Here is an 18,597-nt window from a genome sequence, read left to right on the forward strand (position 1 = left end):
TCATGAATACAGATATAATTTTTTTTTCTTTTCACACACTGACTTACATAAATACAGATGTATTTACACACACAGACACACACATACCCTGTCTGATACACATTGGCATGTGTTTTGTGTGTGTGTGTGTGTGTGGATGTAAAAAGATGCTAAACTTTCTGATCTTCTCTGAGAGCCTGAAGTTTAAGATTATCTCCCTCATAGCCTACTATAGTTCTAGTCATAGTAAGTACGTTTACGCATTTTAGAATGAATGAATGAGTAAACTACCTGAAAATTTATTCTTGCTATATTGAATATAGTTTAAAATCCTGCCCAAAATGTTCAGAAGTCTGCTTTTTTGATATAAATAAGATGTTCTTTGCTTAAAAATTTCAACCTATGTTTGCCGCAATACCAAAACAAAATGGCACAAGTTTAATTGTTAAATTTTTTTTAAAGAAACAGAACACAGAGTGATCACTTTTTTCCACACTTTGCTTTTTTTTGAAGGACACTTATTTTAAAATGCAACAGCTATAGACATGCTCGGTGGTGGGGAGGAGCTATAGAAGAATTCATCCAGAAACACGGCACCAACTTTCTCAAAGATCATCGATTTGGGTCATACGCTGCTATCCAAGAGAATACTTTAGCTAAATGGTAAGATTGTTTTGCTCTAAAACTATTTCTTATAGTCATAGTATCTGTTGTTATAGCGGGCCTAAATTCATCTGGAAGCAGTTTTCAAAGCTGTGGAAACATATTCTGCCTTATACTTGACAAGGGTCTTTCTTTAGAGGACTACCTGAGCGTAGAGTAGTTATCCAATTTTTGTATTTAAGATTTTCACAGTGAGCACTCAATAGCTAGCTTTAGATTTTGAAGTTTGATTTTAAAAGCTAACTTTTCCATTTTTAATGATACACATGGAATGTTTATTTTAGTTATTAGCTGTAATTAAAGAATAAGAATTTATTTGCTAGGTATTTCTTTTAAATAAAATGCTTTGCATGTTTTTCTACCCATGATTTGGAAATTGGTCTGTCTTCAGTCCCAGACAAACCATGGTGTGAGTTCACCAGGATGAGGGAATTCATCTGACTCATGATGATGAGACCAATTTGTTGTTCTCTCAGCAGAATCCGGTCGCTTCCTTCTGTCTCCTTACTGTACTTCCTGCATGGCAGACGGAAGATGGGATTTTCAGTCCTTGGTCTTCAGTTTTACAAAGTAAAATGATGGCTTTGTAGTGACTCAGGCAGTGGCTTTTATCTTTTATTTTACCATAAGATCTCTTTCCTTTCATTAAAAAAAAAAAAAGAAACAAAAACACTTGTCTTTCAGGTACGTTAATGCCAAAGGGTATTTTGAAGATGTGGCAAATGCTATGGAAGAGGCAGAAGAAGAGATTTTTATCACGGATTGGTGGTTAGTATTTATCCATGGGGATTGTGTTCGGAGGTTTTTATGACTGGAAATGTAAGTCAGTGTAGTGCTGTTCCAGAATCGTACATTATGAAAACCAGCAGTACCTGTAGATGGTTTGGCTGAAGTCTCAACAGTTAACTATAATAGCCTTCAGTGAAAAATCTTTTCAAAAACTTGAACTCCAAATATATCCTTAAAATATTTAGCTTAAACAATTTTGTTTTTGTCTTCCTCCCTTCTGTCCACCCCCCTTGCTCGCTCCCTCCCTCCTCTTTCTTTCCCTTTCTTTCTTTTCTTTTCTTTTCTTTTTTCTTTTCCTATATGTCTTTCTAGATATTATTTATTTATTTGTCAGAGGCAGAGAGCACAAGGAGGGGGAGCTGCAGGCAGAGGAAGAAGCAGGCTCCCCACTGAGCAAGGAGACCAATATGGGGCTCAACCCCTGGACACTGAAATCATGACCTGAGCCAAAGGCAAGACACTTAACCAACTGTGCCACCCAGGCATCCCTGTTTTTGTCATTCCATTTGGAAATAGACACCCAAATATCCATCTTAGTGAAGATTATTTTTGCAATGCAAATACAGTTTTAGAAGTGGTAGAAAATAATCTTCCTTGGATGCCTTCTTCATTTGGTATTTCAGTCACCAGGTCCAGTGAATATACTTCTGAATTGTTCCTTTGAAACTGGAATAGTTTGTTTGCCTATTACAGAATGACTAGGCCTGGTCACCTATTTTGGAGATACATTAGACTTCAGCTTTTTGACCCCCTTTATAAATGTCCATGGGAATTGCAGTGCTTTTCAGAGCCACTGGAAATCTCATACTCAGAACTCCTTTAGCTCTTGGAAAATTGGACTCTTGGAGTTGGTGTAGGTTTTTTTTTTTTTTTAAAGATTTTATTGGTTTATTTGTCAGAGAGAAAGAGAGAGGGAGAGCACACAAGCAGCAGGAGAGGCAGAGAGAGAGAGAAGCAGGCTCTCTGTCGAGCAAGGAGCCCCATGTGGGACTCGATTCCAGGACACAGGGATCATGACCCGAGCCGAAGGCAGCAGCTTAACCAACTGAGCCGGTGTCCCTTGGTGTAGGTTTTATAGGCTGACTTTAGTTCCACTTACCCATCTGCCTGGACAGTTAAAACCAGCTGCAGATGCCAAAATTGACTACAGTAGAAATGAACGTGTCTAAAATGTGTCTTCCTTCTGAGAATTCAGTTGCTGAAATGCTCCTTATTTTTCCCGATCTTGTTTCCTTTCAAATGCTATCTCATGTATAAACTGTGACAATATCATAATTTATTTCCTCCTAATTCTGCAGTTTGGGGAGAGGGGAGAGTAATTAGGAATATGAACCATCCTCTTCTACTATTTTGCCTTAGTGATATGGAAATCTGTCATTGTAGAGCATGCTTTCCCAATCTTGGCACTATTGACATTTTGAGCCAGACAATATTTTTTTTAAGATTTTATTTATTTATTTATTTGAGACACACACACACACACACACACACACACACACAGAGAGAGAGAGAGAGAGAGAGAGAGAGAGAGAGAGAGAAAGAGCACACAGAGAGGGAGAGGGAGAAACAGGCTCCCCGGTGAGCAAGGAGCCTGATGTGGGGCTCGATCCCAGGATCCTGGGATCATGATCTGAGCCGAAGTCAGCTGCTTAACCCACTGAGCCACCCGGGTGCCCCTCAGCCAGATAATTCTTTGTTATGGGAGGTTGTTCTGTGTGTTGTGGAAGGTTTAGCACCATCAGCATGTCTGGCTCTCACCTATTAGGGGGCAGTAGCAAGCTCCTGGTTACGGTCATGTCTTCAGACATTGCCAAATGTCCCCTGGAGGGCAGAGTCCTTGGTTGAGAACAGTTGAGCTGGGGTCGATAGACAAGGTGTGCGATGGTCAGCATGCCTGTGAACCTGTTTATTCTCATGTGTATGGAGGAGTAAATGTTGGCCTTTATTGTCACATTTGTCTCTGCACTCAGTTACCAGGAATAAAAATAAGTTTCATACTTAGGAGCTATTTCTTTGGTTGAATACTTTATAAACACTTATGAGAATAAATTTAAGCTTAACGTAATACTATATTTCTTTAGATAATATTTTGGAAAGTTTGATGAAGACATGAGAGAGACTGAAGATAGTTTTTCCACTGAGCCCATGTTTTCATGTTTTATGCAAGAAAATATCTCTTTTGAAGGTTCTGAACACTAAAATACAGGTTTCTATTTAAACATCTAAAGAGATGGAACCTGACTGTTTTCTGCTATTGGAAAGAAAATAAACCAGGTCATTCCTTTTCTATGACTGTCTAGGATAACATCTTATTACCACACTCCCTTTGAAATGAAGCCTTCATTGTAACTTCCCTTGTAAGAACTGAAGAAAATTCTTGCCATGCAGGTATATTGCAAAAGAGAGCGTTCAGAAACTTAACCAAAACTGGCATGTCCCGTATTGGTATACTGAGTATAGTTTGGAAGACGAACTTGTCCTTTAGAAGCTTCTAATCTAATTCTAGAGATATCATATGCTTAAGTGAAAACTGTACTAATAAATTTATTAAATAATTAGTGTGCAAACAAAGGTGGATAAGGTGGATATAGTGAAATGAGAAACAACCTGGAAGCTTCTAGCTCTTTAATTCATTTAATCACCTATCCACTCACTTGTTCACTTAGTCCTTCATTCCAGAGCTCTTTAGCGAGCGCTCACCCTGGGACAGGTGCTGAACACAGTCCCTGTGTGTATGAAGATGCCTGAGAAGCAGCCCCTCCCCCAGAACGAGAGAGAGTCAGGAAGTCAGAGGGAAAACCACAAACTGGGAGAAGTGAGTGATGAGGATGAAGATAGTGGAAGGCTGTAAGGAAGGAGGAGCCCAGAGGTGGGGCAATGCCTGAGCCTACGGAGCCGGAGCCGTGGAAGCTTCTGGAAAGAGAAGGCTGGCCTGGGGCTTGGTGATGGAGTTGTCCAGATGAAGACAGGTGAATGCTTTCGGCAGAGGGATAGCCAGGACCTAGGCACGGAAGTGTGCGAGGGCACGCCAACTTGGGAGGAGGGTGGAGGTTGTGGAGAGCTGAAGCACAACATCCCTGGGGATGGGGATGGCAGGTGGAGATTGCTCTGAAGGGGCCAGGGGGAGACCGTGAAGGGCGGCGGGGGAGCTTCTAAGCAGTTTACACTTTCTACTGTGGACACTGGGAACCACTGACCATTTTTAAGCATGGGGATTTCAATCAGATTTGTTTTCTAAAAGGGAACATTCTGGTAATAGTGTAGAAGAGGAATCAATCCCTGGTTGTAGAGCCCACTTGGCAAGCTATTGTTGTAGTGCAGGAGAGAAATGGTGAGGGCCTTTGCTCCGAACACCTTAGGGACCTAACTGTTACAGCCTTAGGGCAAGTGGTATCTACGGCACAAAGTAACATTGATGGTAACAGCTATGATTTGTTAAATTCTTACACGGGCCAGAGGCTGTGTTATAGTTGTGAAGAGTGAGGCTCAGGAGGTGGGTGAGGAAAGTGCCCCCAGTCAGGCAGCTGACAGGAGCCAGTGCTGGCTGGGACCCAGGTGTGTCTGCTCTAGAACCCCTGGATCCCGGAGCTGCCTCTCAGAGAGGGCCGGCCATAGGGCATGGTGTCTGAAGTTCCTCTAATGTATTTATTTTTTAAAGATTTTATTTATTTATTTGACAGAGTGAGAGAGAGAGAGAGTGTGTGTGTGTGTGTTTGTGTGTGTGTGTACACGAGTGGGGAGAGGGGCAAAGAGACAAGCTGCCTCCCCCACTGAGTGCAAAGCCCAACATGGGGTTTGATCCCAGGACCGTGGGATCATGACCTGAGCCGAAGGCAGACGCTTAACTGACTGAGCCACCCAGGCGCCCCTGCAGTTCCTCTTAGATCTGAAATTCTCTAAGAACAGACTGACCTGTTTTGAGGTACCAGATAAATTAGTAATCAGATTTGGGTAGATTTGGCTTGGGGAAATGTTCTGACGAGGTAAATCCTGAGGTAGGCTGTCAAGGCAGGAAGAGATAATGACCCATTCAACAGCCCAGACTGTCTGAAAACTAAAGTGAAGAGTAAATTCCAGTTGGATGTTGAAGGTGTCCTACCAGGTAGTTTCTATATAAAGACGAGCGAGAGCATTCTTCACTGGTTTATGTGGTTTACGTGGATTGACCAGAAGAACACTCGTTTTATGCCTTCTCTGTGCTTGGTGCTATCTCAAGTCCCCTCTGAATCAACTTTCCAGCATTCACAGGAATATGTCCAAAAATGCAATCTGACACCGACATGTGGCTACAAGCTCCATTGTCCAATGCTAATGGCTCTTAGGGCAGATCCAGTGGCTCAGCTCAAATCTCCTCTTGCTCGGGCAGCTCTGATTTCCAGTGGGCAACCGGCAGGTGGGCAGCAATCGTGCTGATGCTCACCACAGTTGCCTCTTTATCCCGCCCATTAGGGCTGGGGGTGCAGGTGGGGTCCTCCGCCACAGCCTCTGTGCCCAGCCGTTGCGTTAACTGTGTCAGAAATAGACAGGAGCAGTAAAACTAAAGAATTTTTAAAAAGAGATTTTTCATTTTTAAAAAAATTATTAATTTTAATTCCAGTGTAGTTAACAGTGTTTTATTAGTTTCAGGTGAAAATGGCTTTAATCTCTGTATTACTCTGTGCTCTTGAATCCCTGACACCTGTTTACCCATTCCCCTCCTGGGGACCATCAGTTAGTTTTTTCTCTATTTTAGTTAGGAGACTGTTTCTTGGGAGGCGCCTGGGGAGCTTAGTCATTTGAGTGTCTGACTCTTGATTTCAGCTCAGGTTATGATCTCAGGGTTATGAGGTAGATCCCTGAATCAGGCTTTGCACTGGGCATGGAACCTGCTTGAGATTCTTTTTCTCTTCCTCTCCCTCTGCTTCTCCCCCATCTCTTTTAAAAAAAAAAAAAAAAGTTCCCTTTCCTTTAAAAAATAGTCTGTTTCTTGGTTTGTCTCTTTTTTTCCCCTTGTTGGTCTGTTTCGTTTTTTAAATTTTCGTTTTTTAAATTCAAATTGAGTGATAATTCAAATTATGATAGTTGGCTTTCTCTGACTGACTTATTTCACTACTCTGTAGCTCCATCCATGTTGTTGCCAATGGCAAGATTTCATTCTTTTTTACAACTGAATAATATACACACAAACACACACCACTCCTTTATCCATTTATCTATCAAGGGACACTTGGGCTGCTTCCATAATTTGTCTGTTGGAAATTATGCTGTTATAAACATGGGAGTGCATGTATCTGTTTGAGTTAGTATTTTTGTATTCGTTAGGTAATACCCAGTACTGTGATTACTAGATTGTAGGATAGTTCTATTTTTAAGTTTTTGAGAAATTTCCATTCTGTTTTCCACAGTGGCTATACCAGTTTGCATTCCCACCAACAGTGTTTGAGGGTTTCTGTTTCTCCAAATCCTTGCTAACACTTGTTATCTCTTGGGCTTTTTATTTTAGCCATTCTGACCAGTGTGAGGTGATATCTCACTGTAGTTTTGATTTGCGTTTCCCTGATGATGAATGATGTTGAACATCTTTTCATGTATCTGTTGGTCATTTGTATGTCTTCTTTGGAGAAATGTCTGTTCATGTCTTCTGCCCATTTTAAAATCAGATTATTAGCTTTATGGGTATCGAGTTATATCAGTTCTTTATAGATTTTAGATAATAAACCCTTATCATCAGATATGTCATATGTAAATATCTTCTCCCATTCAGTAGGTTGCCTTTTAGGGTTTTTGTTTTGATTGTTTTTTACTTAAAAATTGTTGTATTTACATTTTACAATTTACCCAAGTACTGGTTTTCTTACAAACTTTCTATAGGATTTTTTAAAAGAAATTCTTTATTGTGTCTTGACTGTGTTCTGATGGAATTTCAGAGAAACAGCTGTGTGTATTTTAATAGCTTAATTTGTACAAAACGGAAGGCAGGTCGTCACATGGAGGTCATATGGGATTCTAAAATGCCGTTTAGTGAATTTTCTGACATGGACCATCCCTTTGATGCGGAAGGTAATGCATCTGTTGAAAGAAGTGATTGTAGATTTGGATTACTTCTCTCTACATCTTCCAGTTTTTCTGTTTTATCTTCCCAAATACTGTGAAATCTCATGACTCAAGGATTAGGTACCAAAATATTCCTTTGACCCAAAATACTCCTTAGTCTGGTTTTACTGGCAGATTTTCCCTTCATTCTGTCTTGGTTTATTCATTATTTACATAATAGCCAACTGGAAGTTCTCAATCTTAATAGGTACATGTAATTAGTACAACTGTTACACCTGCTGCATCTGTACCTGTAAGGAGCTCTGGATTAGGTGCATCAGTCTGAAATACAAACACCTGCCTTCCTGCAGGGCTTCGGTGGGGAGCTGCTGTAACTGTAACTGCAGCTCCACCTGCTGGTGTGGATTAAGACCAGTTGCAGAAGCTTTTTATTTTGAGGTAGTCCCAATAGTTTATTTCTGTTTTTATTTCCCTTGCCTCAGGAGACCTATTTAGAAAAATATTGCTAGGGCCAATGTTAAAGAAATTACTACCTGTGTTCTCTTCTAGGATTTTTATGGTTTTGGGTCTCACATTTAGCCCACTTTAATCCATTTTGAGGTTGTTGTGTTTTGTTTGTTTTGTTTTGTTTTGTTTTGTTTTGTTTTGTTTTTGGTGTAAGAAAGTGGTCCAGTTTCATTCTTTTGCATGTAGTTGCCCACTTTTCCCAACACCATTTGTTAAAGAGACTTTTTCCCATTGCATATTCTTTTCTGCTTTGTCAGATATTAATTGACCATAAAATTCTGGGTTTATTTCTGGGTCGTCTTCTACTCTTCTCTTGATCTATGTGTCTGTTTTTGTGCCAGTACCATACTGTTTTGATTACTACAGCTTTATAACTTGAGGTTGGGAATTGTGATACTTCTAGTTTTGTTTTCCTTTTTCAGTGTTGCTTTAGCTATTTGGGGTCTTTTGTGGTTCCATACAAATTTTAGGATTGTTTGTTCTAGCTCTGTGAAAAATGCTGATGATATTTTGATACAAGTTACATTAAATCTTTGGGTAGTGTAGACTTTTTAACAATATTTGATCTTCCAGTCCATGAGTATGGTATGTATTTCCATTTCTTTGTGTCATCTTGGAATTTCTCTTACCGATGTTTTACAGTTTTCGGAGTACAAATCTTTCACCTCTTTGATTAAATTTATTCCTTGGTGTTTTATTACTTTTGGTGCAGTTGTAAATGGAATTGTTTTCTTAATTTCTCTTTCTGCTGCTTCATTATTAGTGTATAGAAATGCACCAGATTTCTGTACATTGATTTTGTATCCTATGACTTGATGGAATTCGTTTTATCAGTTCTAGTAGTTTTTTAATAGAGTCTTTAGGGTTTTCTATTTATAGTATCTTGTCATCAGCAAGTAGTGAATATTTTACATCTTCTTTACTGATTTGTTTGCCTTCTACTTTGTTTTCTTGTCTGATTGCTGTGGCTAGGAGTTCCAGTCTATGTTTAATAAAAGTAGTGAGAGGAGACATATTTATGTTGTTCCTGATCTTAAAGGAAAAGCTCTCAGTTTTTTGCCATTGAGTTTGATGTTAGTTGTGGGGTTTTCGTAGATGGCCTTTATTATGTTGAGGTGTGTTCCATCTAAACCTACTTTATTGACAGTTTTTATCAAGAATTAATATTGAATCTTGTCAAATGCTTTCCTGCATCTATTGAAATGACCATATGGTTTTTATCTCTTCTCTTGTTAATGTGGTATATAATGATAACTGATTGCAAATATTGATCCATCCTTGCATCCTTGGAATAAGTCCCACTTGATTATGGCAAATGATTTTTTGTAATGTATTGTTAGATTTGGGTTTATTAATATTTTGTTGAGGATTTTTGCATCTCTCTTCTTTAGGGATATTGGCTTCCAGTTCTCATTTTTAGTGGGTCTTTTGTCTGGTTTTGGTATCAGGGTAATCCTGGCCTCATAGAATATATTTGAAAGCTTTCCTTCCTCTTTTGTTTTTGGGAATAGTTTGAAGAGAATAGATATTACCTCTTTTTTAAATGTTTGGTAAAGTTTACTTATGAATCCTTCTAGTCCTGGATGTTCATTTCTTAGTAGTTTTTTGATTACTGATTCAAACTGGTGATCCCTTTATTATGTATTGCCCTTCTTTGTTCCTTACTATAGTCTTTATTTTAAAGTCTATTTTGTCTGATATAAGGACTGCTACTCTGGCTTATTTTGTTTGTTTGTTTGTTTGACTTCCATTTGCATGGTGAATGTTTTTTCATCCCTTGGCAGTAGTCTAATCCTTAGTTCAGTTCTCAAACTTTGATATAATGTTTAGGATCAAATCCATGCAAGGGCAGCATGGGAGTGAGCTAGAAGTTCATAAACAACTTTATAGGGTTGCTTTCCTGAGCTCTGCTTTCTCCATGATCTCTCCACTACTTTTGGGTTTCATGTAGTTTTTTTGTTTTGTTTTGTTTTTTTTCAGTCCTCTAACTAGAAATGTGGCACTTTATTTTCCCCACTCTACTATGTGCTTTCTGCAATGATGTTTGTGTCCAGAGCCAAGCAATAAATATTTACAGTGTCCTCTCGGAATCACAGCTCTTCTAGTTGGAGATCAAAGTTCCAATCGCTCAGTGTTTCTGGTGCCTGTGAGCCCCTTGCTGCCACCCCATCACTGCCAGAAGATACCATTCTTTCTTCTCAAGCCTGAAGCAGAGGACTTCTACTTGAGTTCTCGCTACGAATGCCAATGCCTGTTGCTAGGTTTTCCCTTCAGGCTGATGAATCAGATGGGGGAAAAATGGTAAAGTCCCCATTGGTTAGATGGTACATTAAACTATGTTCTTCCTGAATTCATGAACACCATATATCTCTCCATTTATTTAGATCTTACTTGATTTTTTTCAACAATATTTTATACTTTATATACGCAATAGTCCCACTTCATGTATGGTTTTGCTTTCTGTAGTGTCAGTTAGCTGAGGTCAACCGCAGTCTGGAAGCAGACAATCCTCTTTCTGACCTGTTGTCAGAGGGTGAGTAGTAATCTGCCTAAAGCTACATCACAATGCCTACATCATTCATCTCACTTTATCTTATCATGTAGGCATTTTATCATCTCCCATTATCACAAGAAGAAGGGTGACTACGGTATAATAAGATATTTTGGGAGAGAGAGACCACATTCACATAAAATAAATTACAGTTTTATTTATGATTTTATTTATTTTATTTTTTATTACAGTTTTATTACAGTTATTATAGTTGCTCTATTTTATTAGTATTGTTTATTTCCTACTGTCCCTAATTTGTAAATTAAACTTTATCATTGGAATGTGTGTATGGGGGAAAACAGAGTATATGTAAGATAGTCATACAAGGTTTGGTACTATCTGTAGTTTCAGGCGTCCACTAAGGGTCTTGGAATGCATGCCCCACGGATCAGGGGGTGCTACTGTATAGGTCTTGCCTACGTTTTGTTATTTATCACATAATATTTTTTTAACGTTACTATAAATGGTATTTTTTAAAACTTTATGTTCTGATTTTTCACGCTGGTGTATGGAAATACAACTGATTTTTTAATATTGAGCTTACATACTGCAACTTTGCTTAGTTCACTTATTAGTACTAGTAGCTTCATTGTAGATGACTTCGAGTTTTCTCCATAGATGATCGTGTGATGTATGAATAATGACAGTTTCGCTTTTCCCTTCCTAATCTGTATACCTTCTATTTTATGTTATTGCCCTATTGTTTTGGCTGGGACCATCAGTAAAGTGCTGAACAGCAGTGATGAGAATGGATGTCTATGCCCTGTTCTCAGTGTTGGGAGAAATCTCAGTGTTTTCAGCATTCAGTTTGTTGTATTACACTTTAGTTAGGTTTCTTTTTTTTTTTTTTTTAAGATTTTATTTATTTATTTGACACAGAGAGAGATCACAAGTAGGCAGAGAGAGAGGGGGAAGCAGGCTCCTCGTTGATCAGAGAGCCTGATGTGCTGGGATCCTGGGATCATGACCTGAGCCGAAGGCAGAGGCCTAACCCACTGAGCCACCCAGGCGCCCCTTTAGTTAGATTTCTTATAGGTGCCTTTCATTATGTTGAGGAAATTCCTTTCTGCCTATACCTATGATTTGAGAGTTTTTGTTAAGAATGGTATTGAATTGGGGCACCTGGGTGGCTCAGTGGGTTAGGCCTCTGCCTTCAGCTCAGGTCATGATCCCAGTGTCCTGGGATCGAGCCCCGCATCGGGCTCTCTGCTCCGCGGGGAGCCTGCCTCCACCTCTCTCTCTCTGCCTGCCTCTCTGCCTACTTGTGATCTCTGTCTGTCAAATAAATAAATAAAAAATCTTTAAAAAAAATGGTATTGAATTTTGTCAAAACTTTTTCTGCATCCATTGAATTGATCGTTTTATTTTTTTTTCTGTTAATGTGGTGAATTGTATTGATTGATTTTTCAACTTTTAAAGCAACCTTGTCTATTAAAAATTGAATTCAGAATTTAAAAAACACCACAACTTATGAGAAGGATAATAGATGATGACAGAGTGAGGTTATCCAAAGAATGCAAGGTTGCTTTGAAAAACAAAGAAAACTGTAGGGCATCTGAGTGGCTGAGTTGGTTGAACGGCCGACTCGATTTCAGCTCAGGTCATGATCTCAGGTTGTGAGATCCAGCCCTGCCTCTCGGTGCTCAGTGGGGAGTCTGCTTGAGATTCTCTCTCTCTCTCTCTTTCTCTCTGCCCCTGCTTCCTATGCTCTCTCTCTCTCTCTCTAAAATAAATAAATCTTAAAAAAAAAAAAAGGAAGAAAGAAAGACAAGAAAACCTTATCTGCTGAAATGCCAGATTTAGAAGAGCAAGAGTAGACTGTACGAGGATTAAAGCCTGTAGAATTCTGGACTGGATACTGCCTTGTTAGGGAGTCCTCCAAGCACGTCAGACCAGCAGGGTTTCAAAGAGCTAAAGAAATTTCCAAAATCTTTTCATGCTCTATTTCATTCCATTAGAGAAAAATAAAACCACAAAGATAAAGGACCTAAAGGAAACACATACTGGAGAACATAAATAAGGAAATAGGCAAATAGTGAGGTGTATGCAATGTAAATACTTACATATTTAATTTAGAGTGCAAAAGTGACAGTATAGTGTACACAGTGCTCATAGATTAAATAAAGAATGATAAAGAATTAATTGCTCAGTATAGCATTAAAATTGCCACCCAAATGGAAGATTTCTGACTTTACAATTAATGTGTACAAGGGGCACCTGGGTGGCTCAGTCATTTGAAGGTCCGACTTTTGATTTCAGCTCAGGTCATGATCTCAGGGTTGAGATCAAACCCCATGTGGGGCTCTGCGCACAGTGGGGAGTCTGCTAGAGGATTCTTTCCCTCTCCTGTTGCCCCGCCCCCTTCTACAGCTCTCTCTCTCTCTCTCAAATAAATAAATCTTTAAAAAATTGCAAGTATCTATATATTACCGGATATCTTTCACCTTCAGCGAACACACGTTGTGTTGTACAGCAATGTATTTTTTCTACCTAAAACAGATGTCTTTTTAATTCATTTTCAATCCTTGGTTATCAATTGCTGCATTTTTGTTTCTTTGTTTGGACATAGATTACCTTTGTGTCACTTTTGTACTCAGATGCCCTACAGTTTTCTTTGTTTTTCATTTTGTTTGTTTGTTTTTCCTTGTTATAGAGGAGTTACATCACATACAGGTTTACCTCAGATACTGACTTTAGAGCTCAACCCCAAAGGGGAAAATAATGACTGTACTGTACTCTTAGCTGCCTGTAGCACTAAAGAGAAGAGCCCAGGGGTTCATTCTTAGATTGCAAAAATCTCCTCTATCAGTAAACCTGCCTTCTTCCCGGCTCAGAAAGCCATGGGGTCCTGTGGACACCCCTTGCTGGTATAGGAAGTCAGGGTTTATATTTGTCAGTTAGAATACTCTTGGTTTGGATGAACAAAATGCTCAACCAAGTGTGGCTTCAAGAGTGAGAATTTATTTGTTTCCTTTAGTAAGAAAGCCACAGTTAGGCAGTCCTGAAGTTGGTGAAATGGTCTAGTGATTTCAGAGTTCTGGTCTTCCCCTTGGAATTTCAATATGGCTGTCCATATTGGATATGATATAAAAAGCATATCCACATGCAACATCTGTCCTACTGCTACTTTCCCTGTTTTGTGTGTGTGTGTGTGTGTGTGTGTGTGTGTGTAAGGCAGAAATCAAAGAGGAAATACTTGCCCATTAACCCCACGTGTACCTTCTGGTATGTCTTATTGTCCAGGATTGGGTCACATCATGCTCTGGGCCCACAGGAGTCTGGGGAAGCAAGTCTTGTAGAATATTCACAGGGTAGAGTAGGAGTTAGGCTGAGGTTCCAACTGAAGAAAGAAGCTGGAGAATGGCTGTTGGCCAGGTCATCAACAGTATCCACATATGTGTATGTATCTGTACGTGAGAGAAAGCTAGAAGGCTTTTTTTTTTCTTTTTTTATGGCTCATGGCTCTTGTTCCCAGGTGAAGTTATATGTGAACTCATAGCAGAACTTTGAATGACCCGCCACACTGGAGGTGGGTGATGGCGTTTGGGCTAAAATTGCCTTTGTTTCCTGCGACACAATTGGAACTTTATATTTTGTTTTAGTTTCTTAAACTCTTGCTTCTCCGGTTTCAGGTTGAGTCCAGAAATCTTCCTGAAACGCCCGGTGGTTGAAGGAAATCGTTGGAGGTTGGACTGCATTCTCAAACGAAAAGCAGTGTGTATTCCAAACATACGCTGATGTAATTTTTAAAATGTTTGTTGTCTCTGAAATGTCTTTCTTTTTCAAAGCCCTTCACACATAAGGACAACATTTTTCTTTAGAGTTTGACCGAAGTAGAATACTTGTTTTCAAGTTTTTTTCACTCTGGTTTTTCCCTGTTACTCTAGACTACATAAATATTTTAGCCTAATTCACAGCATGGATTATATTAGGAACTCTAATTTCTGATTTTTCATCAGTTATGGGCAGTTAATTTTATAGGCAAAAAAACCCCTGTAACAAGGTTTTATTATGGAATAATAAAGGGTGAAATGAAATGCAGCATTTTATTCTATTCATTATTCTGCCATTTGAGCAAAAGATAAAGTCATGAAGAGAATTATTTCAGTCAGATGGGGCCAAGCTAATGTAGAAGAGCATTGAAGAGGAAGGACATTAAGAATTGGTTGTTGCTTTGGTCCCAGTTTGGGGACAGTTCGTGGTAAAAATGGGAAATTATTTCTTCTCCAGTTGACTGTGTAGATTCTGGGTGAGCACTGAGTGTATTGTTTTTGGTCTAAAGTCAGTAACTGAAGCAGTATAAGCTCACAAATAACTATTTACATCCATATTTCTAATGCTTGTTATTATGTAGTTGTCTCCCAACCATGTTAAACAAAGTTGAATTAGAATAGATCTGGATTTATTTTTTTTTAAGATTTTATTTATTTATTTGACAGACAGATCACAAGTAGGCAGAGAGAGAGAGAGAGAGGAAGGGAAGCAGGCTCCCCGCCAAGCAGAGAGCCTGAAGTGGGGCTCGATCCCAGGATCCTGGGATCATGACCTGAGCTGAAGGCAGAGGCTTTAACCCACTGAGCCACCCAGGCACCCCTAGATCTGGATTTATTATTAGTCATGTCCAAGTTAGGAAGTGCTGGACTTGTTACTATTTTTTGATATTGTCTTAATCTTTTTTATTCTATCATTAAACATGCTAGCATGATTTGTAGATCCTGGGTAATAGGGGATAGCATTTTTCTGTTTCTCTTAGAACCGTGACCCATTTCTTCTTTTCCATTCCCCACATTCCCCTATTCCTTTCCCCACTCACACATCTCCCTTCTTTCAGTGTCTTTTCCCTGTGCCTTTGCTTTAAGATTTCTGAGAGTATCCATAGATACAGTAAGATCTCACTGCAAATATTGGTGGAAAAAGAAGCTTTATTTCAGACACGTGTACTGCCAAACACCATCATTTTCCTGGCAAGTGTAATTCATTGTCTCGATAGCATTCCGGTCACAAGATTGGAAATTCTGGTCCTGAAAAGCATTATTTGCATATTCCTTAAATAACGTTGCATACAGTTACTGAATGTCTCCTATGAGCCAAGTTCTACACTAATTACTAAAGGTGCCATATGTGTGAATAGGATTCCATCCCTGCCCATGGAGGGCTTGCTGAAAGACTTGGTTCAGTCCTAGCCTTACCAAACTTATTTCTATATATGGAATGGACTGTAACTTTCTCCATGTTTCTCTATGTGAAATGGCATCTTTCCCAGGCGTCCTCAAGATCCCATTTTAGTTAAGTTGTTCCAGCCTTGCCTACCAATAGTCAACCATACTAGTAAATCCTCTTTTCAAGGTAACTATCAAACACTTCACCGCTGTAGGTTTCAATCAACACGTATTTGCTGAGTGCCTTCTATGTGCAGGGCACTTGGCTTATCATATGGGGATGTATATAAATAAAAGACATGATTCCTGACCAGAAAGAGCTTAAAACTCTATCTACACAAGAGTCAGGTGGGTACAGAGGCAGTGCCAAGATTCAAAGGCAGGAGGGAGACCATTGGGTAGCTCTAACAGGGAAGCCCCTCACAATATGAGGCATTTAAGGCATTTAGAATGGGCGAAAAAAGTTTGAAATGACAGGAGGAAGTTTCTAGGTGTAGAAAATGTGGTGAGGAAACATTCTGGAGACAGGGATTCTGAAAGCTTTGTCAGCGACAGTAGAGTGACAAGGTTGATTATAGCTGAGTGTTAGCTTAAGTGGGATGGGGGGGGATCAAGTGGGAAAGGCAGTGGCAGCCAGATGTAGAGGCTTTGTGAGCCACGACAGTGGTTTGGACTTTATGGAAGAAAGTGGGGAACTACTGGGGAATGAGCCTGGTAGAGGAGGGATGATCCGATCAAGGTGGTGTGTGAGGAAGGTGAATCTGGCAGGGGGAGGAAGTGGGGAGAACTCAGGCCCAGGAGCTACATTCTAGCTGACTTGAGTGCGAGGTGCCTAGGGGACATCTGAGTAAACTCCAGAAAGCTAGTAAATGCCCCAGCAGGGCTCAGGAAGTAGATCCTGCAGGCCTGGCCCTCTATGTCATGTTAGCTCTCCTGTGTTTGCTTTCTCCTTAGGCTACTAGCCAGTTTACTTTTCTATCACTAGCCTGGGTTGTCTTTGCTTTTATGGCCCACAAACCCTGGAGAGGTCTTAGGTGAACACTGTGGCCAAGTAAATATTATTGCATGAAAATAGTGCTTCCTTTCAATTTCATCTGCTTCATGAAACTTGAAATTTTTAAATTGTACATAATGATTTTAAAAGATTTCTTGCGGAAATAGTAATATTATTAAATACAAATTTCCTATGGTTCACTTGGCAGAATCGCTCTTCCTTAATCTAGCTACACCACATTATTTTGGTCATAAATTTTTACCTCCCCGATCATTCTAAATTGACATTTTCTATTTATAAACGCTGTTTCACATAAATAATTTAGTTTCTGAAACCCACTGCCTTCACAAAGTACTTGGTTGAAATAACATTTATTCTTACATTAATGGGTCCTGGAGGTCCACAAGGCTGATTAAAATAAAGACTTTTTCCTTCTATCTCATTTTGTAGATCTGGGGGGAGAAATAGTTAAATAAAGACCTTTTCCTTCTATCTCATTGTGTAGATTTGGGGGCAGTGTCTCTGCCTCATAGCAGATACATAGGCAAACATCTCTTATAATTGCCATTTTTAGGGAAGAAATACAATATTTTGTTTCTCTGGTGATAGCCAAGTTGGTATTTTCCCATTTCTTTGGCCTTTTGATAAGCAGTGTTATAATTTAAAATAGTATAAGGCAGCCTTGACTTACAGACTGATTACAGCTGAAGTCGGCATCCCAGGGTTTCCCACAGGTCTGCATGTTCTGCCCTTGCCCCAAGAGCTTAGTTGCATCATAGTTACGGCAACTGTATTCCTGTATCCAGTGTGTATATTTCAACCCTGGAAACCTGTGATTTTGCTAATGGGATCTGCATCAAAAGAATCTTCAAGTGCAGCAACCCAGAGACTTACTGAAAAGGGTTTAGGTCCTCAGGTGGGATTTTGTTGTCAGGCAGTTTCTTTCTGTCCTAGACCAAAAGACACATTCTAGAGCTGCAATTAGTGATCATTAGGAGGGAAAGATGTCTGGGATTGTCAAATGAGACAAATAATCAGTTCTTCACCCAGAAAAATCAAACAGGGTCTTACCAAAGTTGTGGGCTAGAGGGGCATGTCTGGGAAGGGAAGAATGTGTCTTCAACCTTGAGAACAATGCTTCAAATAGAAGTGGTTCAAAAAAAGAAAAAAAGCATAGGAGCGTTTGTGCTCTTTCACTTTGCTTACATTTGAGTGATGAGGGTATGATTTTTTTTTTTGTCTTTTACTTTTCATTTTCCCAAACTACTATACTCTCTGCAGAAGTCCTGATAAAATTGGGATTGTCTTGGGGATGCGTAAGTTAGGCTATCTTGAAGCAGTGGACAAACTTGGCAGCATTTAGAAAACATTGTGACCACAGTATCTTGACGAATTAGAGAAAACACTGGCTCAAAAAAGTCTCTTTTGACTTTAACTATAAAAAATTCTTATTTTTTATTGTCATTACATGTATTTTATATATGTAAAGCTCCTAAAAAATTCCTACTGTGTCTAGTACTGTGTCTGGTTTACTTGATTCAACACTAATTAGAAAAGTGAACAGAACTTTCATCTTGTAAAATTCGAGTTTCACGAAGTTTATTCTGTGTTTACACCGTGAAGTGTATTCTGCTAATCTTTCGGTTACATGACTTCAGCAGAGATAAGCAACATGGCATCACAAGTCCACTACAAGCCATCCATTTTTCTACCTGCCTTATTAATACTTTTCTTCCTCCTCTCTAAGCAAAAAGTCATTTCCCCTAGGGTCATGAAAAGGCATTAGTAAAACACTGGATGCTTCAGATGTATGGTTCTTAAATTACAGAATTAACATCAGTCCTTTTTTCTTTTCTATTTCTTTTCTATTTTCTTTTCTTTTCTTTTCTTTTCTTTTCTTTTCTTTTCTTTTCTTTTCTTTT

At 39.3% G+C, this 18,597-nt stretch overlaps 1 protein-coding gene across 3 annotated transcripts in view; it reads left to right on the forward strand.

Moving 5' to 3' along the window:
• Positions 1 to 18,597, forward strand: part of LOC111150121 (phospholipase D1) — a 154,372-nt gene that overhangs the window by 64,666 nt on the left and 71,109 nt on the right. For all 3 annotated transcript variants that reach the window (XM_022507491.1, XM_022507500.1, XM_022507508.1), the window contains exons 10-12: positions 493 to 642; positions 1,327 to 1,410; positions 14,155 to 14,236. In XM_022507491.1, the coding sequence (XP_022363199.1) occupies positions 493 to 642; positions 1,327 to 1,410; positions 14,155 to 14,236 (316 nt within the window). The remainder of the gene's footprint in view (positions 1 to 492; positions 643 to 1,326; positions 1,411 to 14,154; positions 14,237 to 18,597) is intronic.

The sequence above is a fragment of the Enhydra lutris genome, unplaced genomic scaffold (assembly GCF_002288905.1).
Source record: "Enhydra lutris kenyoni isolate GAN:26980312 unplaced genomic scaffold, ASM228890v2 scaffoldscaffold2, whole genome shotgun sequence".
NCBI lineage: Eukaryota > Metazoa > Chordata > Mammalia > Carnivora > Mustelidae > Enhydra > Enhydra lutris.